The 26,228-nt window shown below is 50.8% G+C and overlaps 2 protein-coding genes across 2 annotated transcripts; one reads left to right on the top strand and one right to left on the bottom strand.

Moving 5' to 3' along the window:
• The first annotated feature begins 9,880 nt into the window (after nt 1-9,880).
• On the top strand, nt 9,881-12,223 carry AVPR1B (arginine vasopressin receptor 1B). Its single transcript, XM_006094846.2, has 2 exons — nt 9,881-10,907; nt 11,841-12,223. The coding sequence occupies exons 1-2, from the start codon at nt 9,968-9,970 to the stop codon at nt 12,170-12,172; spliced, it is 1,272 nt and encodes a 423-aa protein (XP_006094908.1). The 5' UTR covers nt 9,881-9,967; the 3' UTR covers nt 12,173-12,223.
• An 8,378-nt stretch (nt 12,224-20,601) lies between these two features.
• On the bottom strand, nt 20,602-25,917 carry RHEX (regulator of hemoglobinization and erythroid cell expansion). Its single transcript, XM_023759034.1, has 5 exons — nt 25,907-25,917; nt 25,603-25,703; nt 23,796-23,939; nt 22,108-22,178; nt 20,602-21,346 (listed from the first exon to the last, which is right to left on the bottom strand). The coding sequence occupies exons 1-5, from the start codon at nt 25,915-25,917 to the stop codon at nt 21,146-21,148; spliced, it is 528 nt and encodes a 175-aa protein (XP_023614802.1). The 3' UTR covers nt 20,602-21,145.
• Between the last annotated feature and the right edge of the window lie 311 nt (nt 25,918-26,228).

Here is a 26,228-nt window from a genome sequence, read left to right as displayed (position 1 = left end):
GTGATTCTTCAACTTTGGTGAGGGACGTATGTAAAACGTAACTCCCTGGTTCTCACCTCCCAAGACTCTGACCTGGTAGGAGGAGCGGGTGGTGGGGGTGGGAGGGATGGAAGGGTGGAGGTCAGGAATCTGCCTTTTATTTCCAGACAAGTACTCTCAGAAGACTGTAATGCTGGAGGTCTATAGAGTACAAACTGAGAAGCATTATTTTTTAAGTCTGGTGGGACCTAGTAAATGGATAAAAGTTGAGTGGAGTTGTTCTTAAATTAAGCTGTATTTCATCGGTCCTGAAAAGATTCTATTCCCCCATTTCCTTCACCCCAGCAGCTGGTAGAATGTTGATTGGCTAGTCCAGTGGTCAGCACACTCATTAGTCAACAGAGCCAAATATCAACAGGACAACGATTGAAATTTCTTTTGAGAACCAAATTTTTTAAACTTAAACTATATAGGTAGGTACACTGTTATTAACTTAATTAGGGTACTCCTAAGGCTTAGGAAGAGCCACACTCAAGGGGCCAAAGAGCCGCATGTGGCTCGCGAGCCGCAGTTTGCCGACCACGGGGCTAGTCTCATCCTGAAGTGATTTTTAAAAAGATTCAGAGGCAAAAAGAGGAGGAAGGAGCTTCTAAATGGCTGTCACTGCACACCTGGGGGATTAGCAAGGGGATACTCTGGAGCAGTGGTTCTCAACCTTGGCTGCACATTAGAATCCCCTGGGAATCTTTTTAAAATCCTGATTTCTGGGCCTCATCCTCCAGAAATTCTGTTTCTTTGTTACTAATGTTGTGGCCCCACCCCATAACAAAGTAACAGAATTTCCGGAGGATGAGGCCCAGAAATCAGGATTTTTAAAAGATTCCCAGGTGATTCTAATGTGCAGCCAAGGTTGAGAACCACTGCTCTGGAGGCAAGTGGTCCTGTCAGTGAATCATCACAATTTCCTCACTCACCATTGAGAGGAAAAAAGGATAATAATACAGTGTTTACTAGTACTTTCCAGGCTTGCAGTGAGAATTTGAGATAAGGTCTGTACAGTGCTGGTGCCAGGTAGATACTAGAAAACAAACACACAAAACCGAGTCTGAATATCTCCCCTGAATACTCGTTCACTCAAATCTACCCTCCTCAGTCATCCTTTGTCCAGAATATCTCCCTTCGTTTGATTAAAACTTCACTGTAGAAGCTCACGGACAATTCCATGTTAAACTGGTCCTTTACAAAGATGGTTTTGGCTACCCAACGACATTCCTTGAACTGAGGCCGCCAGGGCACCCAATTCTGAAGGGAGAAATATGCTCAAGACCAGACGGGAACCGAGATCTGACCCTGGGAAGGGGACATGGGCATGGGCCCTTGTGGGAGGCACCTCAGAGAGTGGCATTCGCTCAGGATGAGTTCTCTCCCCTCACATTCCCACAATGCCCTGCAGGGTCCTGCTGTATGACATTCAGACACCCTCCGGGGGGGGGGGGGGCAGGTGCTGAATGGGATTCCAGCTCAGAATCTGTCCCCAGATTCCAAACTAATCTGGCCTGAGAATTTGAATTTCCCGACCCGTTTGGTTCTGAATTTCCAGAACTAGAGCTCCTCGTTAGGTTAGGTGCTATTTTTCTGAATGCTTGTTGTAAACATAAGTATCTCCTGAGAGGGGTAATATTTAGCACCAACAGCTCAGCATGGGTAGGGACACTGTGGAATTATATCATCACCGAACCGGAAAAGAGGCATTGTAGGCACCTTCGACATCAACCAGTCCGACCACCTTGGTTTACATAAGAGGAAACTGAGGCCAGGGTGATGACGTGACTTCATCAGGGACACACTGAGTTACTAACAGGAGGACAGCTAAGTTTCCCAACTCTAGGTTTGATGATATTTCCAGTTTTTCCATCATCCTCCCTCCAAACATTTATTGAACACCCACTCTGTGCCAAGAACCATGGTAAGAGCTGGAGGTATTATCATCAGGGGTGAAGAGTAGACGCCTTGGTCATGTCACGCTGCCTCCCTGTAAACATTATCAATATCCATTAATGAGCTCCCCTCCCTGCCTCCCACCAGTGGGGCACAGAATAGGTAAGTGTTGATGAGAAGACAAACGAAGAGAAGTGCCCCTCACATGGACTGCCACCTACCCATGCCCCCACCCAACCTGGGTAGTGAACTTGCCATGAGTGTCCCCGGGATGCTGGACACGGCATGAGGATATCGGTAACTTGGAGGGGGGGTGGGGCAAGAAGTACAAGGGAAAGGAAGTGCAGACCTCGCTCTGAAAGCAGGCTCTGGAGGGCACTGGCAGCAAACCTGCTCCTCCCCTGTAGCTGAAGGAGGAGGAGTGAGGTATGGATCTGGGATTCTTTTTTTAAAATATATTTTTATGGATTTCAGAGAGGAAGGGAGAGGGAGAAAGAGATAGAAACATCAATGATGAGAGAGAATCATTGATTGGCTGCCTCCTGCACACCCCACACTGGGGATCAAACCCACAACTCGGGCATGTGCCCTTGGCCAGAATTGAACCTGGAACCTCTCAGTCCTCAGGTTGACACTGTATCCACTGAACCATACCGGCTAGGACTGGACCTGGGATTCTTAACGGTGAGTCTAGACATTCTGCTTCTCTGGGGGAGGGAGGAGCCTGGAGGTGGACACTGCCCACCCCCCGCCTGATGGGCTCAGCAGCTGTGCCCTTTCCAGTCCTGCCTGCACCAAAGGGCCCCTCTCCCCAGGGCTGCTGGCCTCAAACAGTCAAGCCCACTTAGTCAGCTGGCCGCCAGCTCCCAGGAAACTAGAAAGCTATGCTATGCATTTATCCTGTGACTCACTGCTATCATTTCATTAAACTCCAAGGGAACTTATTGGCGTGTTGATAACCACAACGAGCTTAAGAGAGAAATTAAAACTTCCTCATGAACTGATGATTAATTAGTGGAGAAAGTTTGAACAGCCCTGCAAAGGGCGTCAGGGCCAGTGACATTTGAGAATGACAGGATCGCCTCCAGTTCTAAGAAGCCATGCCAGAGCAGAGAGCTACCCCTCCCCGCACCCCCCCCCCCCGCACCCCGCCACCCGGGAGACTCAGCCCAGCACCAGTGACACTGTCTAGTACTAACTCTGCCTGGCTTTCTTGGAGCTGAGGTCTGCCCTGGGGCTGGACATGGGGACCATCCATATTGGAAAAAGGGCCTCCCCTCTTTGGTTTCTGCCATGTTCCTGGCTGCCAGGATGCCTGACCACTCGATCCCCTCACCTGCATCCCTCACAGCCACATGCTGAGTGGGCTGTGGGCTGAGAGGTTCCCAAAGCCACTGCACTCAGGGAACTTGACCTGACCTAGTGGGGCAGGAGAGTCACCTCTCTGATCTACTCTCCAGAACACCTCTATCAAAGGCAGATTATATTCCATATATTACACGCTTCTCCTTACTTTTGTGAATGTTTAAACATTTCCACAATAAAATTTTCAAAAGTAAGGCAATGTTACCTGGTGGAGCTTCTACTATGTGCCAAGCACTGAGCTGGCTCTATTAGCCGCAGTGCTGAAACCTTTGCTCTGTGGCAGTGGGTCAGAATCTCAGCTGGGGAGGCCTGGACATTCTACAATTTGTTCAGGAGATTCTCATGTGCAGCCAGGGGGGAGCATCACTGCCACGAAGGACCCACGTACGGAAGGGGGAAAGAGCACACAGGAGGACCTGGGTCCTGTCACGTTCTCACTTCTGATACCCATGTGATGTTGAGAACCTCACTTGCATCTCTGGCTTTCAGGTTGGACTTCCTTCTGGAAAATGAAAACATGGGACTTGATCGTCTCTGAGGTCCTTCCCATTACTCCGCAGCCTCTTGGTCCAAACCAAAAGCTAAGTCCCTTTCAACTCCTACATTCTACGACTGTGCAAGGCATTTCATGGCGAGAAGAACAAAGCGGCATCTACCTGGGAGGCCCTGAAGTCAACACCGAGTGGGCTGACCCTTCCATCCTCCACACGTACTCCTTTTACCTGTTGGCTCTCCGTCAGTCTCAGCATTAAACCAACTTAACAGAAGATGATGGCGACACCAAGGCCTGCTCCCGGCTGTAAAAGATGCATTAGTCCCCGTAATGGCCCATCTTCCCCAGACCGTTTCCTCCATCTGGGCGTTTATGGGACCGTGACTCAAGGGTTGCCCGGGCAGGTGACAGGTGTGTGGAGAGGGACCAGGCATCTCCGTGAAACGATAGCTCTGGTACGTCATTCAACCTGCTGAGAGGGTTCTGAGTCCCAACCAAGAAGAGGCCTCTGCAGACCAGGCACCCAGAGGCTGCAGGAGAAAGACGCCCTTCTCCACTTTCTTCTGCCCGGGTGGTGATGTGGCACAGAGAGACACACATCCCCACGCTCCACTGGCCAATCGTAATGCAGGAATGATCTTGAGTTTACCTTTTTGGCCAAAGTGGAAGATTAAGGGATGAGATACTGATAAGTATATATTCTGAGGAATAAATTTTATTTTTCATGATAGGTCTATTCCTGAAAACATTATGTTCAAGTTGAATACCTGAAAATAGAATCCTGCTTTCCTTTTTAACGGAAGTGGCATCTAACAACTTCAATTTCTCTGCCTCTGAATCTACTAGTTAGTAAACCAACACTCAAATCCATGAAAGCAAATTCTCTTGTAAAGGATTAGGTTAAATTATTTGATTAGGAATCATGTCTTTTAAATTTTTAAAATATTTTTGGCAGAGGACTTTACAAAACCTTTATTATTGTCCTAATATTTAACCTTTAATTCATATAAGACCAGTCTCAGATGGGGACCCACAGTTACTTTCCCATAACTGTATTGAGAAGATGGGGGCGAGGGTCCAGGAGGTATGCATTTGAGTGGGGGGGTCTGTGTTGAAAAGACACTATGTGCTCATCTACCACAGGGAAAGCCCATAGATGATGCGTAAAATAAAAAACAAAAAATCAAGAAGTAGCAGTATTCCCAGAAATAAACTCATGCATATATGGTCAATTAATTTACAAAAAAGGAGCCAAGAATATACAATGGGGAAAGGACAGTCTCTGCAATAAGTGGTGTTGGAAAAATTGGACAGCCACATGTAAAAGGAAGGACTAGACCACTATTTTACAACAAACACAAAATTAACTCAAAATTGATTAAAGACTTGAATGTAAGACCTGAAACCATAAAACTCCTAGAAGAAAACATGGGTGGTAAGTTTCTTGACACAGGTCTTAACAATGTTGTGTGTTTTTTAAAAAACCCTGACTTAAAGCAAAAGCAACAAAAGCAAAAATAAACAAGTGGAACTACATTGAACTAACTTCTGAAGAGCAAAGGAAACCATCAACAAAATGAAAAGGCAACCCACAGAAGAGGGGAAAAAGTCATTGCAAATCATAATAAGGGGCTAATATCCAAAACATACAAAGAACTCATATAATTCAACAGCAAAACAAACAAAAACAATCTGATTAAAAAGAGGCCGAAGATCTGAGTAGACATTCCGAAGAAGGCAAACAGATGGCCAACAGCACATAAAAAGATGCTCAACATCATTGATCATCAGGTAAATGCAAATCAGAACCACAAGGAGATGTCACCTCACACCTGTTAGAATGGTATCATCAAAATTAACAAGAAATAACAGGTGTTGGTGAGGACGTGCAGAAAAGGGAACCCTTGTGCACTCTTGGTGGTACAGCCACTATGAAAAACAATATGGAGACTTCTCAAAAAATTAAGAATAGAGTTACTATATGATCCAACAATCCCTCTAGTGGGTATATACCCCCCACCAAAAAAAAGTGAAAACACATTCGTAAAGATATTTGTATCCTTATATTTATTGCAGCATTATTTACAATAGCCAAGACATGTAAGTAACCTACGTGTCCTGACGGATATTGGGATAAAGAAGATGTGGTACATATATACAGTGGAATTATACTCAGACATAAAAAGAGATGAACTATTACCATTTGCGACAACATGATGAATCTTGAGAGGATTTTGCAAAGTGAAACAAAGCAGACAGAAAAGGACAAAACCCGAATGATTTCACTCAGATGTGGGATATAAAGCAAAAAGCAACAAATGAACTAATAAAACAAACAAAAACCAAACTCATAGATTCATAGGTTTCAGTCCACCAAAATTGGGGGTTTCCAGAGGGGGCTAGGGGGTTTAAACCGGGTTCTCAACCTTGGCTGCTCATTAGAATCACCTGGAAATCTTTTTAAAATCCTGATTTCTGGGCCTCGTCCTCCGGAAATTCTGTTTCTTTGTTACTAATGTTGTGACCTCACCCCATAACAAAGAAACAGAATTTCCGGAGGATGAGGCCCAGAAATCAGGATTTTAAAAAGATTTCCCAGGTGATTCTAATGTGCAGCCAAGGTTGAGAACCACTGGGTTAGAGGGAGAACAAAGAGGGTCAAATACATGGTGACGACAGGAGGCCAGACACTGGGTGGTCAGTTCTCAGTGGAGTAGACAGATGTCACACTATAAAGATGTACACCTGAAATTTACAGTGTTTTTAACCAATGTTACCCTAATACATTGTTTTTTAAAAATGAGGTTCCGGAATGGTATACATAGTATGATGCCATTTGCAAAATATGTAATATTTTTAAAACGTATGTGTAAGTGTATATAATTTAAAATGAATATATCCAAGAAATAAATGATTGAGAGCTATACCATGGAGACAAGTGTGGCCAGCCCTTCCGAGAAGTTTTGCTGTAAAAGGGAAGAGACTGGGATAGCTGGCGTGGGAGGTACAGGGTCCGAGGAGGCCTATGATTTGTTGGAAATGGACAACACTAGATTTTAATTGCCTGCGGATGGGAATGAACTAGTAGAGAGACTTAAAATAAGAATACATAAGGAGGCAGTACCTTTGGTGGTCCCGACTCTGCCTCTTGCTTCAACAGTGTTTGGACGGAACAGGCCCAAGGACACCCCTTCTTCCAACCTCCGGCCACTCTCCAGCGTCTTATCCACTCACCACCTTCAGAACCACCTCTGAGAGCAGCCAACACACGTGGTTTATTCCCAAATCCGTCAGCTTTATCCCACCACGTGGAGGCTGTGGTGAGCCGCCTGGCCCGCCCTGCCTCTGCGCCCTCCCACCCCCCACACCTACCTCTCTCTAGGCTTTTACTTCCACTGTGAAGATGTGGCTCTGGAGGGCGGGGCCGTTTCTTTCACAAGTTGGTGAAGAAGAAGCACGAAACCCAGCACGATGGCCGCATTCTCTCCCAGGACGTGCTGAGGCCCCCTGAGATGAGTGGGCAGAACTCAGGGCGCCAGGGAAGCCGCCCTGGCCTTGGGGAGGAACCTGGCCCAGGCCCCGTGGATCTGTGTGCCCGGGTTCTACCCACGCAGACCCTCAGCTCTGACTTCCTGCAGAACCACTTCCGGGTGAGGAGGTGAAACTCATCAAGAAGATGGGCCACACCTGGCTCCCTCCGCAGGCTGCCGCCCCCAGGCTGGGCTGGGCGAGTGTCTCTTCGAAAGGCCCACCCTCAAGCACGACTGGAGCCTGTGGAGCCCAGAGGCCTTTGAGGGGCCCCTCTGCATCCCCTGGGGTCTGGCTTTTACCTGAACCTCTCCCCAAAACTACTAGCCATGCTTTTAACCACCCTGAAGCCCTCTCCCATGCATTGGACCAAATGGAACAATAAAGCTTTTTGTAGCAAAGAATGCATAAAGAGCCCGACTGTGTGGCTCAATGGTTGAGCCTCTCCCTATGAACCAAGAGATCCCCAGTTCAGTTCCTGAGCAGGGCACATGCCCAGGTTGTGGGTTTAATCCCCAGTGGGTGGGGGCGGGGGGCGTGTGCAGGAGGCAGCCAATCGACGTTTCTCATCATCCATGTTTTTATCTCTCTATCTCTTCTTCTCTCTCTCTAAAAAAAAAAAAAAAATCAATGAAAACATTATATATATATAAAAGAATACCTGCCCAGCTGGCATGACTCAACCTATGAACCAGGAGGTCACAGTATGCAGGAAGCAGCAGATCAATGATTCTCTCTCATCATGGATGTTTCTCTCTCCCTCTTCCTTCCTCTCTGAAATCAATAAAAAAAGAATACCTAAAGAGCAAAATCCTTTAGAAGATGAAGCTGGGCAGCAGAGCATCACAATTTCCCCCTTTGGCCAAGCGCACTGGGGCCCCAAGTCCAGCTGCTTCCACGCCACCTCTCTGCCCTCACCACCACCCCTCTCTCCACACACGTCCTGCTTGTCCTTCCTCCCGGCGTGGCTCTCAGCCTCCCACAGGGTCTGTGGGCAGATGCTTAGCACTTGAGATGAGAAACGATGAGTGCTTGGACTGTGGCAATGGGATGAAGTGGAAATGAGTTTGTAGGTGTTTAGGAGGCGGACTCTTCAAGAAGCGATGGCTAACTGGGTGTGGGGGTGAGTGACACTAAAAGGGGTCTGGTGTGCCTGAAAGCAAGACCAGAGGACCTCAGGACAATGACGGACCTGCCCCTTCTGAGGGCTGTGGACCATGCTGTCGCCACTCCGAATGAACCAATCTGCTCTGGAGAGAGTCCCCACAATCCACCTTGTCTATGAACCAAAACTAAAGTGCTTTCCCCCACCAGCACCACGCACTGCTCATCACACCACACACTGCCTTCTCTGCGGAGCCGAGCGCTTCCTCTGGGTGCGGGTTATTTTTACCCTCTGCCCCTGGATGTCCATTAAGTCTGCGCTCGGAGGAGCGCACTGCGCTGGGCCTAGTCCTGCATCTACTGCTTTCTGGTTGTGATCCAGTGTCACAGACTCCGTTTTCCATCTCACAGGGTGGTTGCCTGCGGTTGGCATATTGCCCTTAAAGAGTCTGGGAGGCCGGGGGTTAAGCCTTCCCCTGAAGACTCCGGTACCCAATTTCCCCTTTCGGCCCCTCCCACCAAGCGCACTGGGGCCCCAAGTCCAGCTACTTCCACTCCACCTCTCTGCCCTCACCGCCACTCCTCTCTCCACACACGTCCTGCTTTTTCTCCTCCCTGCATGGCTCTCAGCCTCCCACGGGGTCTGTGGGCAGACGTCCTCCCCAGGGTCAAGGCTCTGTGTGGGGCGCTGCCGGTCCTGCCACCCCTGCAGACTTTGGACCCTGCCGGGGTGTAGGAGAGCCCGGGGCAGGCAGCACACCCAACAGCACTGTCATCTGCAGGGTCCCAGGGGAGGGGAGTGGGCGATGGCCACCCCACCCCCAGGTGCGTACCTGTCTTGGGAGACAGTCCGATGGCTCCAGGATACAGCGTAGATGAGCTAGTCTGTCTGTGGGTCCGTGGGTCCGGTCAGCTAGTGAGCACTGCTTTCGTTGTCTGCTTCTCTCCTTCCTTGTCCCTGGTCCCCCGCCCCTCTGTCCCTCTCCCCTTACCCTCCCTGGCTGACCGCTCTCTCCCCCCAGCCGGGGGCCAGAGTCTCACTCCGCCCTCCTCTGCAGGAGCCAACCCGCTGGCCTCTGGGCCGCCAGCCCATAAAACCTGCCTGCCTGCGGGAGCCGCTGAGCTGCTGCGGCTTGTCGCCCCTTGCTGGTGCTCAGATGGCCCTGACCCTGCCTCTAAACAGACTTAGGGACATCTATCTGCTTTCTGCTTCCAGAAAAGCTTGGAGAAAGTGAACTTGGGGTGGATTCGGGGCTGGTGCAGCTCCCCAAGCCTTCTTGTCCTTCCAGAAGCCTCACCCTGCACAGCTTTTTCCGTTCTTCCCTTCCTGACACCCCCTTCTCTTCGCTCCTAGGTTTCCCCTCCCGTCTGGGATCCGCAGCTCTTCCTTATCTCCTGCCCCTTCCTTCTCTCTATCCCTATCCTCTACTGGAGCCTTTCCCCTGCCGTCCTGCCCTTCTTTCTCTCCATCATACTCCAGTTCATCCCTAAACTTCTCCTTGCACCCCACTCTCCACCCGTCCCTCTCCTGTCCCCCTTCCCTCCCAGCAAACTCCCACCATGGATTCTGGGCCGCGCTGGGCTGCCGACCCCATTCCTGGGGGCACCCTCTCGGCCCCCAATGCCACCACACCCTGGCTGGGCCGGGATGAGGAGCTGGCCAAGGTGGAGATCGGGGTCCTGGCCGTGGTCCTGGTGCTGGCGACAGGAGGCAACCTGGCTGTGCTGCTGAGGCTGGGCCAGCAGGGCCGCCAGCGCGCCCGCATGCACCTGTTTGTGCGGCACCTGGCCCTGACCGACCTGGGCGTGGCGCTCTTCCAGGTGCTGCCCCAGCTGCTGTGGGACATCACCTACCGCTTCCAGGGCCCCGACCTCGTCTGCCGGGCCGTCAAGTACCTGCAGGCGCTCAGCATGTTCGCTTCCACCTACATGCTGCTGGCCATGACCCTGGACCGCTACCTGGCCGTGTGTCACCCCCTCCGCAGCCTCCAGCAGCCCAGCCAGTCTGCCTACCCGCTCATCGCCGCTCCCTGGCTGTTGGCCGCCATCCTCAGCCTCCCACAAGTCTTCATTTTTTCTTTGCGGGAAGTAATCCAGGGCTCGGGGGTGTTGGACTGCTGGGCAGACTTTCTCTTCCCTTGGGGGCCACGGGCCTACATCACCTGGACTGCCTTGGCCATCTTCATCCTGCCCGTGGCCATGCTCACAGCCTGCTACAGCCTCATCTGCTACGAGATTTGTAAGAACCTAAAAGTCAAGACACAGACCTGGAGGGTGGAAGGAGGGGGCAGCAGGACTCGGGACAGGGCCTCACCTTCAGGCCCAGCTGCAGCCACCAGGGGGCTGCCCTCTCGGGTCAGCAGTATCAGCACTATCTCTCGGGCCAAGATCAGAACCGTGAAGATGACCTTCATCATTGTGCTGGCCTACATCGCCTGCTGGGCCCCCTTTTTCAGCGTCCAGATGTGGACTGTGTGGGACAAGAACGCCCCGAATGAAGGCAAGTGTGTAGTCGGGATGTGGTGGGGGGGGAAGGAGGTTGGGGCAAGTGGAGAAGAGCAGGGAAGGGCGAGCAGGAGGATTAGGACAGCGCCACAGTGCCTCCCAGAGCGCCCTTTCCTGCCTGCCTGCGGTGTCCACCACCATGAGCCTGTCCCTCAATCCCATGTCCCTCACCTGTGCAGAGTGATTTTCTACTCAGCACGTACCTCTCTGAGCAATGAGTGCAGTCGAGTGTTATCTTATAAGCCATGTGCTCCCTCGGGAAAATGGAAGCCCTTTGGGGCCCTTTTCGCTGGGCTGAGATCCATTTCCTTAAACTTACTCTCCAGTCCACCCAGTTTCCCCCACAGCACACTGGGCTCCTGGCTTCCTGGCCCTGGGTCTTTGTCAGAGGCTGCCTGTCTCCTTGCCCCGGCCCCGACAGCTGGCTGAGTTGTTGCCAGGACACACAGGTGCCTATGACAGAATGAGTGGGACTGCCCCTGAGGGGTCAAGGGCAGAACCCAGGAGCCAGTGTGCACCCCAATCTATGACATCAATGAGGATGGGGGTACCTGGACTTGGCCTAAAGTCATGGTTATGTTCCCTGCATGTTCTACGAAAGTCGCCTTATCCTAGTTCTGCCTCCATTAGAAAATTCAAGGTCTAGGTTTGGAACAAAGACAGTGCCTCCTATTTGGGCTGCTCCTATCTACCTCTGAGGTCAACTTGGAGCAAACCCCGTAGTTACAAAAAAAGCCAGAGAGGTAAGACTCTGGAGTTGGGGGTCCCAGGTTCGAGTCTCAGCTGTGCTCCCCCCTAACGAAAGAACCCCTGTCAGTCTCTTCTCCGTTCTAGCTCTCAGTTTCCCCCTCTGTTCAGCGAGGCCTGGATTCTCTCCCAGGCCCCTCCCAGCTGTCCGTCTAAGGCTTCTCGGCTTCTCTCTTGGCAGATTCAACCAATGTGGCTTTCACCATCTCCATGCTGCTGGGCAACCTCAGCAGCTGCTGCAACCCCTGGATCTACATGGGCTTCAACAGCCACCTGTGGCCGCACCCCCTACGCCATCTGGCCTGCTGTGGGGGTCCTCGGCCCCAGATGCGCAGGCAGCTCTCCCACGGCAGCTTCTCCAGCCGCCGCACCACGCTGCTGCTGACCCGCTCCAGCTGCCCGCCCGCCCTCAGCCTCAGCCCCAGCCTCGGTGGGCGGCCTGGGCCTGAAGGGCCACTGAAGGGCTCAGAGCAGGTGGACGGGGAAGGCGTCACTGAGATGGACATCTTTTAGGGAACACTCCCGGGAGCCTGGCACTGCCCACGGGATATAGGAGGGTGTCTGCGCATCTCAGCACTGGGCGCAAATGCTGGGAGGGTCAGGGCTGGAGTTAGGGGAGCCCAGTTTGAGGCCGTGTGAAAAGGCCAGAATGGCTACCCTGGGTGTCTGGCCTACCCTCAGTTGCTCCCAATCTCACATGCTGGGAGTCAGGGAGAATCAAACTGTCGGCTCCCTGATCCTGCCGTATTCACAGGGTGTCTGGGGACCACACCCACGTGGATGATGTGGTGCCCAGATCTGGGGCAGGCCTAGGACGGCCCTGCCTGGGGCTCCACGGGTGGCTGGAACTCAGAGGCTGGTCTCCTACTTGGCTACTTGTCCCCAGCCTCACCTGACCAGGAGAGGAGAGAAGTGAAAAACTACCAGGAAGACCCTATGTGGATCCTGGATTTTTAAATTTAAAACATTTTAATTTTTTGTAGAGGAAGGATTGTTTAATGAAGACAAATGAATGGGTCTGGGCGCTTCGCCTGCTATGCCCATGTGTCCACTGGAGAGAGATATAGTATTTAGTACAGCACCAGGTACTCTGCAAGTTCAAATTCCTTTTCTCCCTACACCTGCCCCTTTATAGGATGGGGGCGAAGTGTTGTGTATTTTCAGTGGTATTACCCACTGAGGGTGAGGGTGAGAAAAAGGCGGGTGGCGAGGAGGGGATGATAATGGTCATGATCAAATTAAGAATGGAGGAAGCCTCAGAGTCAGCAGGGAGGGTGGCTCTCCCCCTGCTCCCAGCGTCCAGACAGCTCCTTCCTCGGGGGCTGCACGGAGGAGACGTCCTTTGAGAAGTGTGATGGGCCATGGCTCTGGATTTCCTTGAGGCTCATCAGAGCTCCCACGAGAATGTATACGTGCTGTGCTCAAGCAGGAGCCCGGATTTAACACTCGTCTCTGCCTTCAGGCCACCATACGACCTTGGGCAAGTCACCTCTCGGGGCCTTGATCTCCTCGCCTGTAGAACAGAGATGCACTCTAAGGTCTTTCTCAGCTCTGACCTTTCATGACTTTGCAAGACTGGAAATGACATTCCAACGGAGAAACACAAAGGGCTCTAACCCACAGACTCTAGAAGAATTGTTGGATTTTCCTGACAATGACATTTATAATCTGACTCAGTTCTGGTGACTGTGGTCCTTCCATGGCCATTCTGTCTATTTTTTGCCCTCAATCCTGTGATGCCGATGCTGGGAGAGACAGCAGAGCAGGTAGAATCGGGGGCTCTGCCTGGAGTTATCTCCAGTGGGGCTTATGTCATGGGGTAGCTTTCCTGCCCTAATTCTGATTCTAACCTCAGAGATGGCCTTGACGGTAGAAAGAGCATCAGCTAAAAAGTCAGGAGAACTGGGTCCTGGTCCCACCACCATGCCAACCACTGAGGACCAACATAGGTGAAATGCTTGCTCTCTCAGCTGTGGGGGTCCAATAGGACTGTGGATGGATAGGAGGCTTGTAAACCCATGAGCTCTATACTATCCAATCGTAGATTCTAAGAGATGGCTAATCTAATTAGGAGCTCCTGAGAGCAGCTCTAGGAAACAGGTTCGATCTGCCCTCCTCTCCTAGGGAGGCCTTGAGGAATGACCGTGGATTTGGGGATACACGTTTAGGAGGCCACTCAGCTTTGAGAAGACGCCTAGGTTTCTTGAAAAGAAAAGCACTGAACTGAGTGTTGTGAGTGAGCAAAGCATTCCAGCCCTTCAGTGCTAGAGAACTGGAGGGTGGGACACAGGGCCTAGGAGGGTGGGGCAGAGGCTCAAGGAACAGGACCCACAGTGTCTTCACTGCACTCTGCTGCCCAGGTGGGTCCCTGACACCCAACCCCTTCTTTCTGGTCCATCCACCCCGGTGGATCTTCAGAGCCTCCCATGCCAGTCTGAGCTGTTGAAGTTGTTCCTCCCCCACCCGCTTCAGACCAAAGTACCTGACCTTAGTGCCTGTAATAAAAACTAAGAATATCTTTGCTCATCATAATAATGGGAAATAGAAGGGACACCATTCTTGTACCCCAAGGCTATGGGTTTGAGTCCTGATCTCACCCCTTTTCTACTGTACAAACTTGGGCAAGTTATCTAATCTCTCCCAGCAACAGTTTCCTTATCTGTTACAAAGAAATGAAAATGCCACCTTGTTAGAGGGATTGGTAGACTGTAGACCAGTGGTGCTCAACCTTGGCTGCACATTAGAATCACCTGGGAATCTTTTCAAAATCCTGATTTCTGGGCCTCATCCTCCGGAAATTCTGTTTCTTTGTTATGGGGTGGGGCCACAACATTAGTAACAAAGAAACAGAATTTCCGGAGGATGAGGCCCAGAAATCAGGATTTTAAAAAGATTCCCAGGTGATTCTAATGTGCAGCCAAGGTTGAGAACCACTGCTGTAGACACTAGAACACTCTACTGATATTGGAGAAGATAATGATAGCCTGGCTTCAGGTTGCTTCTGGCAGATAATTTCTAGGGCACGGGCCCATGAGGCTACATTTCAGAGGGGAAGAGAGGAGACCGGGAATCGAGGCTGGCCAGAGCAACTTCCGTGTCTACTCTTGCTTTCTATAGCAACTCATACATACCACGGTCATGTTTTCAGTTTTGCGTTGGACACCGGGGATTTGCTTGTGGCGGTGGCTTGGGGGCCTCACTGTTCCTTCCATGGAAAGGCAGCATTTGATCTTCTTCGGAAAGCTGGTGCTGTCCGGTGATGAGGGCAGTAGGGAGCAACTGGACCCTGGGCTGGGGCCTCGGGAGCCTATTGCAGGGGGCTCCTGAAGGAATTGGCAGGGTCTTGTCTGGATCTATGAGTGACAGCTTTGGCAGTATGTGTGGGAAGTTCTCACAGACATTCTGGCACAGCACAGGGCCTTGGACAGGGTTCGGGGAGGCGGGTCTCGGTGGGAAGCGAGGAGGTTCTGTGCTGTCTGGGCCAATCTTATTTTTTTAAAAAAATTGATTGAGAGAGAGAGAGAGAGAGAGAGAGAGAGAGAGAGAAACTGATGTGAGAGAAACATTGATCGGTTACCTCCTGTACACATCCTGACCAGGGATCAAACCCACAACCGAGGTATGTGCCCTGACTGGGAATTAAACCCACAGCATTTTGGTGTATGGACGATGCGCCAACCAACTGAGCCACCTGAACAGGGCTGGGTGAATCTCAGTTTTGGCAGCTGACCCCAGAAGGCTAACTGTGAAATACAGTACTTTAGTCCCTTAGAACTCGTTAGGGAGCAGGGCAGACGATGGCAGGAGGAGGGTGATGGGTTTCTCAGGGTGACTTTTTATGTTGTTTGGTATGGGCCAATAATTTTCCAGATGTGCTTTGTATATAAATAGGTCTTTTAAGAGGCTATAAATTCAGCCTACGCTGCAGCAGCTCACTCCTGGGTCGGGAACCCAGAAATGTAGTTGAAATTCACCAATAAAATCCCTTAGCAACCAGGAAATTTCTAGGCATCTTTGTTTCCCAGTGACAGTGATAATGGTATAGGCAAATTAAATTAAAATTTTGATCTCCTTGAGCAGGGCACGGGCAAGGGGAAGGTTGAGGTGAGGGGAGCCACCTTCCTGGAGCCCCTTCACCCAGTTTAAGAAGAAAAAAAAAAAAAATCCGTGGAGCCACACGGTGGCAGTGTGGAGCTGAAAGTGGGTTTGAAGCAGCAATGACCTTGGGGTAGGCTGGGAAAGTCACCAGCCTCCCAGCTCAAAGGCCATAGGGACTTTCCCTAAAGTTCTAGAGTCTTGGTCTCTCATTTGACCCAGTTCTCCTGAGGTAACTGAACACATGCTCCCCTCGAAGCTCAGGGAGGGTGTATGTGGCAAGGAAGGGCAAAGAGCAAGGGGTGAAAGACTGAGTCTAGAAATTCCTGCCTGAAAGAGTGAGTGTTTAAGCGAGCCAGTGGGACCTCAAAACAAAAAACAAAACTATAAACCCAGATAAGATGGAGTTACTATAATGTGTTTGGTTTCGAGGCTGGGGGCTTGGTGTGGAAGGCCTCTTGAGAGCCCCCCTGGGCCCAGAAACCTGTCCTGATCCCAAGAGCAAAAACCCCACTGATGTTGGGCATAAAATACCTCCTCACCCTATTGGGTCTTGTTGGCCAATAAGGTAGTGTCCATCATGGAAATCTGCTGAAGTTCTATGGTGGGCAGTTGGGTAGTTGCTCCTTTAGAATAAGAATTTATTGAAGAGCCCTAGCTGGTTTGGCTCAGTGGATAGAGCAGTGGTTCTCAACCTGTGGGTCATGACCCCTTTGGGGGTCGAACGACCCTTTCACAGGGGTCGCCTAAGACCATCGGAAAACACATATATAATTACATATTGTTTTTGTGATTAATCACTATGCTTTAATTATGTTCAATTTGTAACAATGAAATTGGGGGTCACCACAACATGAGCAACTGTATTAAAGGGTCGCGGCATTAGGAAGGTTGAGAACCACTGGGATAGAGCATTGACCTGTGGACTAAACGGTCCTGGGTTCGATTCTGGTCAAGGGCACATGCCAGGGTTGCTGGCTTGATCCCCAGTATGGGAAGTGCAGGAGGCAGCTGATCAATGATTCTCTCTCATTGATGTTTGTATGCTCTTTCCCTTCTCCTTTCCTCTCTGAAATCAATAAAAATATATTTAAAAAAAGAATTTATTGAAAACAGGTCGACTTTATTCTGGTATACTGTTTATTCTGGTATATGGTTTATTCCCAGTTTATTATTATCATGTAATCAACTACCACCTGGTTGCCAGTAGCAAGTCAGCTTCTCTGTATCTTGTTATAGGATAGTTTTGGAGAGGTTTCCATCCAGTTCTCACCCACAGAGGAACCCGGTGTGAGTGGGGCAGCATGACTGTTCCCTGCAGGTCCTGATGACATAGCACACGGGAGAAAGTGACTTCGCCGTGCTAGAAACTACACAGGCGACCGTTCGCATTTAGGCAGCTAACCTTCTAAGCTCTCAGAAGTCTCCTAAGCAAAAGGCCGTTTTATTTCTGGCCACATGGCCGGCTAGCAATGACTTTGAGCAGCAGTTCAAATTGTTAGCTGTCTCCAGTCATCAGCTTCTTGGCCCAAACTCCTCAGGACATGAAACGAGCCCTTCTCTCTACTTACCGGGGATCTGACGTGTCATCTGCACCATCGACCGTCAATCAAACCTCTGTAAGTCACTTGGAGCCACACTTTCAACTTGCTTCTTGAACAACTCTCCAAGAATGCCTGCCCTTTATAAGCAATCAGGGTGGGTGCAAATGTTAAACTCCACGATATATTTATTGGCTCTAAAATGTCCTACTTTTGAAGCCAATCATAGCGGAGTTCATCAGAGACCTTAATCATATGGTCGCTGACGTTCAGGTCTCTGTTCTCTTTGACAACAACTCCCCGATCCAAGTCTCCCCACTGTCTCTGAGCCCAGGCACGAACATTTCCCCATGCAGTTCCGAGAGCCTGCATCCAGTCAGGCCTGCCCCCTTTTCTTCTGCATCTTCTCCCATCAATAGATTTCCACCCTTCTTTTTTTAAAAAATATATTTTATTATTATTTTTTTTTGTTTTTTACAGAGAGGAAGGGAGAGGGATAGAGAGTTAGAAACATCGATGAGAGAGAAACATCGATCAGCTGCCTCCTGCACACCTCCTACTGGGGATGTGCCCGCAACCAAGGTACATGCCCTTGACCGGAATCGAACCTGGGACCTTTCAGTCCACAGGCCGACGCTCTATCCACTGAGCCAAACCAGTTACGACCCACTCTTCTTTTTTTATTATTAATATATTTGTATTGATTTCCGAGAGGAAGGGAGAGGGAGAGAGAGATAGAAACATCAATGATGAGAGAGAATCATTGATCGGCTGCCTCCTGCACATCCCCCACTGGGGACTGAGCCTGCAACCTGGGCATGTGCCCTCGATTGGAATCAAACCCGGGACTCTTCAGTCCACAGGCCGATGCTCTATCCACGGAGCCAAACCAGCTAGGGCCCAACCTTCTTCCTAAGCTGAGTTCAGAAGCACCTCTCTCTGGGCTGTTTTCTCTGATTAGGTCCACCTAATCCTAACACTCTTGCACCGACTTTGCCTAACACTGATAGGCTCTGGTTTCACTGCTCTGTTAATTCCCCTCTGCCACGTGTGATTTTGCACGTGTTCCTGCCTGTCGCCACAACTAGGTCATGCCTGCTGTGACCCCACCCGCACAGCTGCTCAGTCTCCGTTTTACGTATGCTCCTCCCCACCCCCAGGGCCTGTCCACATTCTGCAGAAAGCAGGCCCTCTATCTGCGCGACTGTGCGGCTGCTGCCGTCCCCTCTCCTGGCATGGGAACTGTCTCGCCGTGTCCCCAGGCAGTCTCTTTTGGCTGCATGGTACATGTCTGAACCTCTTCAGTTCTCTGTCGTTCTGTTTGTTGTGTGTGTGTTTTCTTTTCAAAAGAGATCAATAAGAAGTACAGTTTCGCTTCTGGATGCAAAGACAGTGCTGTTGTCAGTGTTTATTCCTCATTCTGCCCCTCTAATCAATAGAATCTCCATTTCTCCATTAACAAAAGCTTTCTAGGGAGACATCTTCGTCCATCCTGGCTGCCGTAACAAAATGCCACAGACCGGGTGGCTTATAAACAACAGAAGTTTGTTTCTCACAGTTTTGGAGGCTGGAAATCCAAAATTAGGGTGTCAGCATGGCTGGTGAGGGCCCGCTCCAGGCTGTGGACTGCGCATGGTATCCTTACAAGACAGAAGGGCTGCCCTAGTCAGGTTGGCTCAGTGGATAGAGTCGGCTTGTGGACTAAAGGGTCCCAGGGTTCAATTCCAGTCAAGGGCACATGCTCGGGTTGTGGGCTCGATCCCCAGTAGGGGGCGTGTAGGAGGCAACCGATCAGTGATTGTCTCCCATCATTGATGTTTCTATTTCTCTCTCCCTCTCCCTTCCTCTCTGAAAACAATTATTTATGGTTAGGGAGCTCTGTGGGATCTCTTTTATAAGAGCACTAATTTCATTCACAAGGGAATCACCCTCATCACCTAATTACCTCCCAAAGGCCCCATCTCCTAATGCCATCACCTTGGAGGTTAGGATTTCTACATATGAAGCTGGGGTGGGGGGGGGGCAGGAAAGAGTAACAATGGCAGGCTAAGGTGAAGGGACATATAGATCAGCAAATACTTCAAGCCATAGAAGCCAAGCCAGAACCATTTCTTCGGTTTCTTGGGGAAAAGAAGAACCTGGGACTAGGAAAGCCACCCACTGCTCAAGTCATTTTCCGCCAGCAGAGGGAGCAAGTTCATAAATCATCTCTAAGATCTGAACACCACTCATTGGAGTTTGAATTTGGCTAAGAGTATTCCTAGGGTTTCCCCTTTGGGAGATGTTTAGCTATGGTGAACATTTTTTTTTAAAATTCCTGTCTAAATTAACTATTGGAGAAAGTATGTTGCATATTTCTCTAGTCACTGCTTACTGCATGCAATCAATTTTAAATTGTTTTAAGTTAATTCTCTGAGGTTTTCTAGGAGTAGGATATCTGCAAACAATGACAAATTTCATCCTCCTTTCCAAAAGTTATAGCCCTTATTTTTGTCAGGTGTTTAATTGAACTGCTTAGAACTTCTAGAATGATTTTAGATAACGAAGGAAATAGCAGGTTTGTGGGGATTCTTACTTTGGTCATGATCTAATAGGACTATGCCTAGGACCTTACAGTTAAATATCACGCATCTACTGATTTCAGATAAGCGATTCTTAATCGCGTTAAGGAAGTGTCCTTTTATTCCTAACTGGAGGCCTGGTGCACGAAATTCTGCTCAGGTCTGGTCCCTAGGCCTGGCCTGTGATCAGGGCCATCTTCCCCAGCTGCTGGCAGCCAGCCACGCCCCCCACCGTCACCCACCCCCAGTTCCCCGTTTGCCTTCAGGCAATCGGAGCATGCTGACCGGGGGAGGGACCCAGAGGTTGGCCATTCCCGCCAGCTCGCCGGCCCCGCCCTCCACCACCAGTGGCCCTCTGTGTGTGGGGTGGCTGGCGGGGTGGGGGCCTTGGCCTGGCGCTGGTCATGTCTGCCACCACCCACCTCTGGTTCCCTGTTCCCTATCAGGCAATCAGAGCCTGCTGGCCGGAGGAAGGGACCAAGAGGTTGGCCTGCAGGCCCCGATCCAGTGATCAGGCCCTGTGGGCTGGGGGAAGCTCCTGCGTTGAGCGTCTGCCCCCTGCTGGTCAGTGTGTGTTATAGCAACCGGTCGTTCCGCCGTTCAGTTGATTTGCATATTACCCTTTTATTATATAGGATTGGTTAAAAAGGAAACAACAAACCAGGAATGGATATTAGATTTTATTAGATTAAATTTGGGAAGTTGTTCTTGTAGTAACAGATTGTGATACTGGTTGGCATTTATCAGGCGGTATTTGTCATCTCTCGTTCATAAGAAACAGTGAGTTCAAAGGTTGAGCGATAGTGGGCCTTCTAAGTGGACTATTTAAAGTTCTGAGGGCAAAGCAGGATCACTCAGCAGGCACAGCTCTGAGAAAGGGACACACGCTGGGCTGGGCAAGAGGAAAAGAGGAACTGGCGGTTGCCGTTTTATTTAAAACTTTTAAAGAAGTTGTTCGCTGCCAATAATTAAATAGCTCAGAGGTTAATTCAATCGTAAGACTGCCAAACGGGACTCTACTATAGCTGATTAAAATCTTTTAAAACAATTTTCTGATTGAGACTTCCCCACTTTCCCTACTGATCTGCTTCAGTGAGCTCAGACTCAACCTGGAAGCTCATCCTAACTCCCCATCTGAGCCTTTCTTGCTGAGATACAGCCTATTTTTTCCTCCCAAGCCTTGTTAAAACGCACGCACACACACACAAAAACAGAAAGTCATTCCCTACAAAATAAGTACAAGAATTTGTAGAGAACTTGACCCCATTTATAAAAGCAGACCCTGGAATTCACATGGCCACTTGAGAGTATTCCACAGGCTCGGAGGCAGCAGGGTTCACAAAAGTCCAGAAATTGTGCTTGTGGCTTTTTGGGTCGACATTGACATAATCTGTCATGTCCTCGATGTCCTCATAGTCCAGGGCGGATGTGTTCTCTAGTCTTCCTGTGGCTGGAAAGACCACTTGGGTGTAATTCACATTCCTGGTGGCCTTGGGGGAAAAGAGCAGAGAAGTGTAGGTCCAGATTCCTACCGTGTCTGGAGGAGGCAGGACCCCAGGACTAAACTCTCACGCAGAGAGGCTTGCCCTGGGCTGGATGAGAAGGAGCCTGGGTCCCAGGCAGTCACGGCCGAGAGCAGGGTCAGGGCAGTGAGGAAGATTGCCAACGCCTTTGTTCCTCCTGTCTGCAGGGGATGAATGGATGTAAGGGAGAAAGATGGAGAGAATCAATTCAAATGAGGTCAGGACTCAGAGCAGTGGCCCAGTGACAGGGATACGGGGAGAAGGAGGCTTCCCATTAGCACTCTCATTTTTTTTAAAAAAAGGGTAGTGAGCCCGATTTCAGAGAGAGGAAGGGAGAGGGAGAAAGAGATAGAAACATCAATGATGAGAGAGAATTGTTCATTGGCTGCCTCCTGCATGCCTCCTACGAGGGATCGAGCCTGTAACCCAGGCATGTGCCCGGACCAGGCATCTAACCTCGACCTCCTGGTACACGGGTCAATGCTCAACCACTGAGCCACACTGGCTGGGCAGCACTTCCATTTTTACAGCCCACTCGGACCCACTTTGCTTGGATGATCCGTGTGGACACAGGGCTGTGAGTGAATGCCTAACCACCCTCTCCTGAGGATGCTGCGGTGACTCCCAAAGCCCCTCCTTTCTTGCTCCCATCTCTGGAGCCGGGTGGCCTGAGTTCTCGGACCCCAGGCTGCACATGGAGGGCTGGGATCACTAGGAGTGTCCCTTACCTGGCCGGTGGGAGGCGAGTGGCCGGCGCTGTCCGAGGTGTCGGAGCTCTCTGAGGATGTGTGGCAGTTATCTAGAGAGAAATAGAAGCTGTTCTTCTTCTAAAGAAAGCTGGAGGGTGTTAGGAGTGGACAGAGACCGTGGAAGGGAGGATGGGACAAAGACAGAGGCAGAGCCAGCAATGCAAAGAGGAGCGGGGAAGAGAGATAAAGAGCTCCCCAAAGGGAAAGAGGGATAGAATAGAGAGAAGGGGTGGGAGACAGAGCCTCCAAAGATAGGCAGGAACATGGCCTAGAGTCCAGGCGCTGCTGTTTGTCCAGCTCCACCTGAAGCTAACTGGCTTGCTTGTGTGTGGGTGCAGTATACGGGGACATGATGAGACAGTGCGCCCCAAGCCAACAGCTCTGGCCTCGGAAGTCATGGCACAGGTTCTAGGCTAACCTGCCCCTAACTCCAGGCAGGTCACATCCTTTTTCATGCCCTGGTTTTGTCCCCCATAAAACAAGAGGATTGGACGATGGTCTCTGAGCTCCCTGGCAACTAAAGGGCCTCTGAGTCTGGCCAGGTTCTGGTGCAGCTTTAGGCTCAGGGGTCATGACGAGGCCAGTGCCTGTCCCATTCTGCTGAAACTCTGAGCGGCATCTTCTGGTCCCCATGTGCCCCGAGGCCTTGTCTCAGTGCTAGGAAGCCTGACAACTTATCTCAGTGCTAGGAAGCCTGACAACCCGATTTCTCCAACTCAAAAGATCACAGTAGGAGGAGGGAGCAAACCCAAATCAACCAAGAGATAAACCAATGGGAGAAAGTACGATCTCTGGAGGGTGCTCCCTCAGGGGTCATTGTCATGCTGCAGAAGCAATAATTTCCACTGTGTCAACAGTGACCTGGGGGCCTCCCGAGCCCCGAGATAGAAAACAAGAGGGTGGTGAGCCTGTTGGCCCACTTGCCAGAGGCAGACATACAACTAAACCATCAGCAAGACTCATGTTTACTGAAGTACCCGGATACCCATGAGGATCTAAGATGGACACCCTGGGAGCACGGTGGAGTCAGCTTCTGGGACCAGCCAATGACACTGGCCAGATGGCAGGATGCATAGCACCAGCCACAGCTGGACGCAGGCAGAGTCAGTCAGAATCTTGGCTCCACCACTAACTGGCCAGGTGACAGAAAAGATGCCTTAATATTGCAAAGACAGGAGCAGCAACAGTCCCCGAGCCCCCTCTGCAGTTGTTCACACGTGACCAAACCTAGCAAAGAGCTTAGACCAGGGGTCCTCAAACTACGGCCCGCGGGCCACATGCAAATACAAATATTGTATTTGTTCCCGTTTTGTTTTTTTACTTCAAAATAAGATATGTGCAGTGTGCATAGGAATTTATTCATAGTTTTTTTTAAACTATAGTCCGGCCCTCCAACGGTCTGAGGGACAGTGAACTGGCCCCCTGTTTAAAAAGTTTGAGGACCCCTGGCTTAGACCCACACACACCCAACCAGGTCTGCCCCACTGACGGGATGAATGACTTTCTGGAAAAGATAAGGTAGTGAGGCCTCTACTGGGGTGGGTGGGAGGAATCCGGGCTGGGTTTGGGCGGCAGGGACAGACTTGGGCTGCTGCGGGAAGGCTCTCCGGCTGTGTAGACGGAGCACAGTACACTTTATGACGTGTTTCCCCAGCCCCGTCACTCACTCCTGTACCGGGACTCCCGCGCAGGGGTGCTTCTCTCTGCCCCGGTCTCCTTCGTCTCCTGTGCAGCAGGTGAGTGGTGGTGGGCAGGGCTGGGCCTGGGGGCCCAGAGCCTGGATCTTCTGAGTAACTGTTCGTTCTCTTTGGCTAGAGGGAACAGGGCAAGAGTCCAAAGTGAAAGCTCCCTGGGGCAGGCACCCCCCATTTCTGAGCACCACTCTCCTTAGGGAAAACGATCAGAAGGATCTTTTCACATCTCAGCCCCCTCCACTGTGACGCCCCTCATCTCACTTGGAGAAGGAGCCGAAGTCCCAACCTCGAAGGCCCTCCATGGCCTCCCTCCTTCTTCCTCTCTGGCCTCACCTCCTTCTCTCACGCTACGTCCTCTGCTCCAGCCACCCAGCCTCTGCTCCTGCTGTGATGTGTGAAATGCTCTCCTGTCTCAGGGCCTTTACAGGTGCAGGTCAGTTCCTCGCTTCCCTCAAGTTTATAATCAAACTAGAGGCCTGGTGCACAAAATTCATGCACTGGGGGGGCGGGTGAGGGGGGTGTCCCTCAGCTCGGCCTGCACCCTCTAGCAGTCCGGGAGCCCTCAGGGGATGTCCGACTGCTTCGGAGGTGGGAGAGGCTCCTGCCACCACCACTACACTCCCCAGCCAGGAGCCTGGCTTCTGGTTGAGCAGAGCTCCCCTTGTGGGAGCACACTGACTACCAGGGGGCAGCTCCTGCATTGAGCGTCTGCCCCCCGGTGGTCAGTGTGCATCATAGTGTTGGGTCATTCCCCTGTTCGGTCGATTTGCATATTAGCCTTTTATTACATAGGATAGGACAGTGGTCGGCAAACTGCGGCTCGAGAGCCACATGCGGCTCTTTGGCCCCTTGAGTGTGGCTCTTCCTAAGCCTAAGGAGTACCCTAATTAAGTTAATAACAATGTACCTACCTATATAGTTTAAGTTTAAAAAATTTGGCTCTCAAAAGAAATTTCAATCGTTGTACTGTTGATATTTGGCTCTGTTGACTAATGAGTTTGCTGACCACTGGGATAGGATGCCAGCATCTCAGGAATGCTGGCCACCACTCAATCTGTATCCCTTGCCTTGCTTTTTTTCTCCCTAGCAGTTTCCATAATCTAACTCATGTATTTTACTTATCTTATTTGTTGTCTGTACCCCCAAGGAATGTATGTTACCTAAGGGCAGAGTTTTTTTGTTTGTTTCCTGTTGTATTGAATGAATGAATGAATGAATGAATGAACGGATGGATGGATGGATGAATGAAGAGAAGTCTCGACTTCCTTTACTGGAAAAACCTTCATGGCATTATCCTGCCCAATCTTCTGCCTTGGCCAAAGAAATGTTTTATTTTCCCTAATTGCAATGTCTTCCCAAGACACAGCTTCTCTACTCCCCATTGTGAAGCAGTTCAAGAATTGAAGATGGTCTCTTAGTCTAACCCAACCATACTGCCTTCTGTAGCAATTCAAAGCCCTTTCTTCACGGTCAGTCCTTTGTGGTGATGAGGAAAATTAACTAGGCCCAGGTTCGATGAGGCCACCCTCACGAGCTTTACAGAAGCCTGTCTCTAGGCAGAAGGGCCAGGTAGTGGAAGGACTCCGGGCCCGCGATTCCCAACCAGAAACAGGTTGGGTCGGAGTAGGGACTACCCGGTCAGGATGAGGGGCCATTTGGCCAGTGAATCCTCAAGGTTTGCAAGTGATACTCGGGGACTCCAAAGGGGGCTGGCCTTGCTGCCGGCTTGGGAATGGTCCCTGGGGGTAACCAGGAGGGGAGAGGACGCCGAGCCGGTTACCCATGTGTCTGCTGAGCAGGTAGTAGATGGCTACGAGCAGGCAGGCCTGTAGGACCAGGGACACGAATGCGATCACTAAGCCGTGCCAGAGCTGCATGCCTCTGTTGGGAAAGGAGAGGGGTCAGAGTGAGAAGCTACAGAGATGCCAATACAGCTGCAAACCCATCCCTGCCCGGAGCCAGAGGCCGCCCCCTGGTGTGGCTGTGTGTCTGCTCTCTGGACAGTAAGGCCTGGGAAGCCAGGGACAGGAGGGTGCACCCTGGGGAGCCAGCTGTAGCTGTTAGCCTGATGGGACCTCACTCACTCTGTCATCATGGCCAGCTTCCTGCAGGGCGGCCCGGGGTTGTGAGTGGGGCTCAGGCGCTTCCCGGTGCAGCAGGAAGAGACTTGAGAGGAGCCACCCTGGGTACCTCGTTTCCAAGTAGTGGCACCAGCAGACCCGTCAGGAGACCTGCAGGAGGCAAGGCAGCTCTGGTCAGGACTCCTGGCCTCACATGAACCCAGTTCTCCTCGGGCAAGTCAGCTGCTTGGGGCCATTGGCGCTCCTCTCCCAGAGCCCCAGTGACTGTGCACTGAATGAAAACCGCAGAACTAAGACGCTGCAAAGAAAACGCAGGGATGATCCA

Source organism: Myotis lucifugus, unplaced genomic scaffold (genome assembly GCF_000147115.1).
Source record: "Myotis lucifugus unplaced genomic scaffold, Myoluc2.0 scaffold_145, whole genome shotgun sequence".
NCBI lineage: Eukaryota > Metazoa > Chordata > Mammalia > Chiroptera > Vespertilionidae > Myotis > Myotis lucifugus.
Note: the sequence above shows the minus strand (reverse complement) of the source record. Positions and strands in the feature narration are given on the sequence as shown.

Coding starts and splice junctions, on each gene's coding strand:
- RHEX (XM_023759034.1), bottom strand. Junction 22,179..23,795: donor GCGGGAGTCCCGGTACAGGA/GTGAGTGACGGG, acceptor ATTTCTCTCTAG/ATAACTGCCACACATCCTCA. Junction 21,347..22,107: donor ACTCGCCTCCCACCGGCCAG/GTAAGGGACACT, acceptor TTTTCCCCCAAG/GCCACCAGGAATGTGAATTA.
- AVPR1B (XM_006094846.2), top strand. CDS start 9,968: ATGGATTCTGGGCCGCGCTGGGCTGCCGACCCCATTCCTGGGGGCACC. Junction 10,908..11,840: donor CAAGAACGCCCCGAATGAAG/GCAAGTGTGTAG, acceptor CTCTCTTGGCAG/ATTCAACCAATGTGGCTTTC.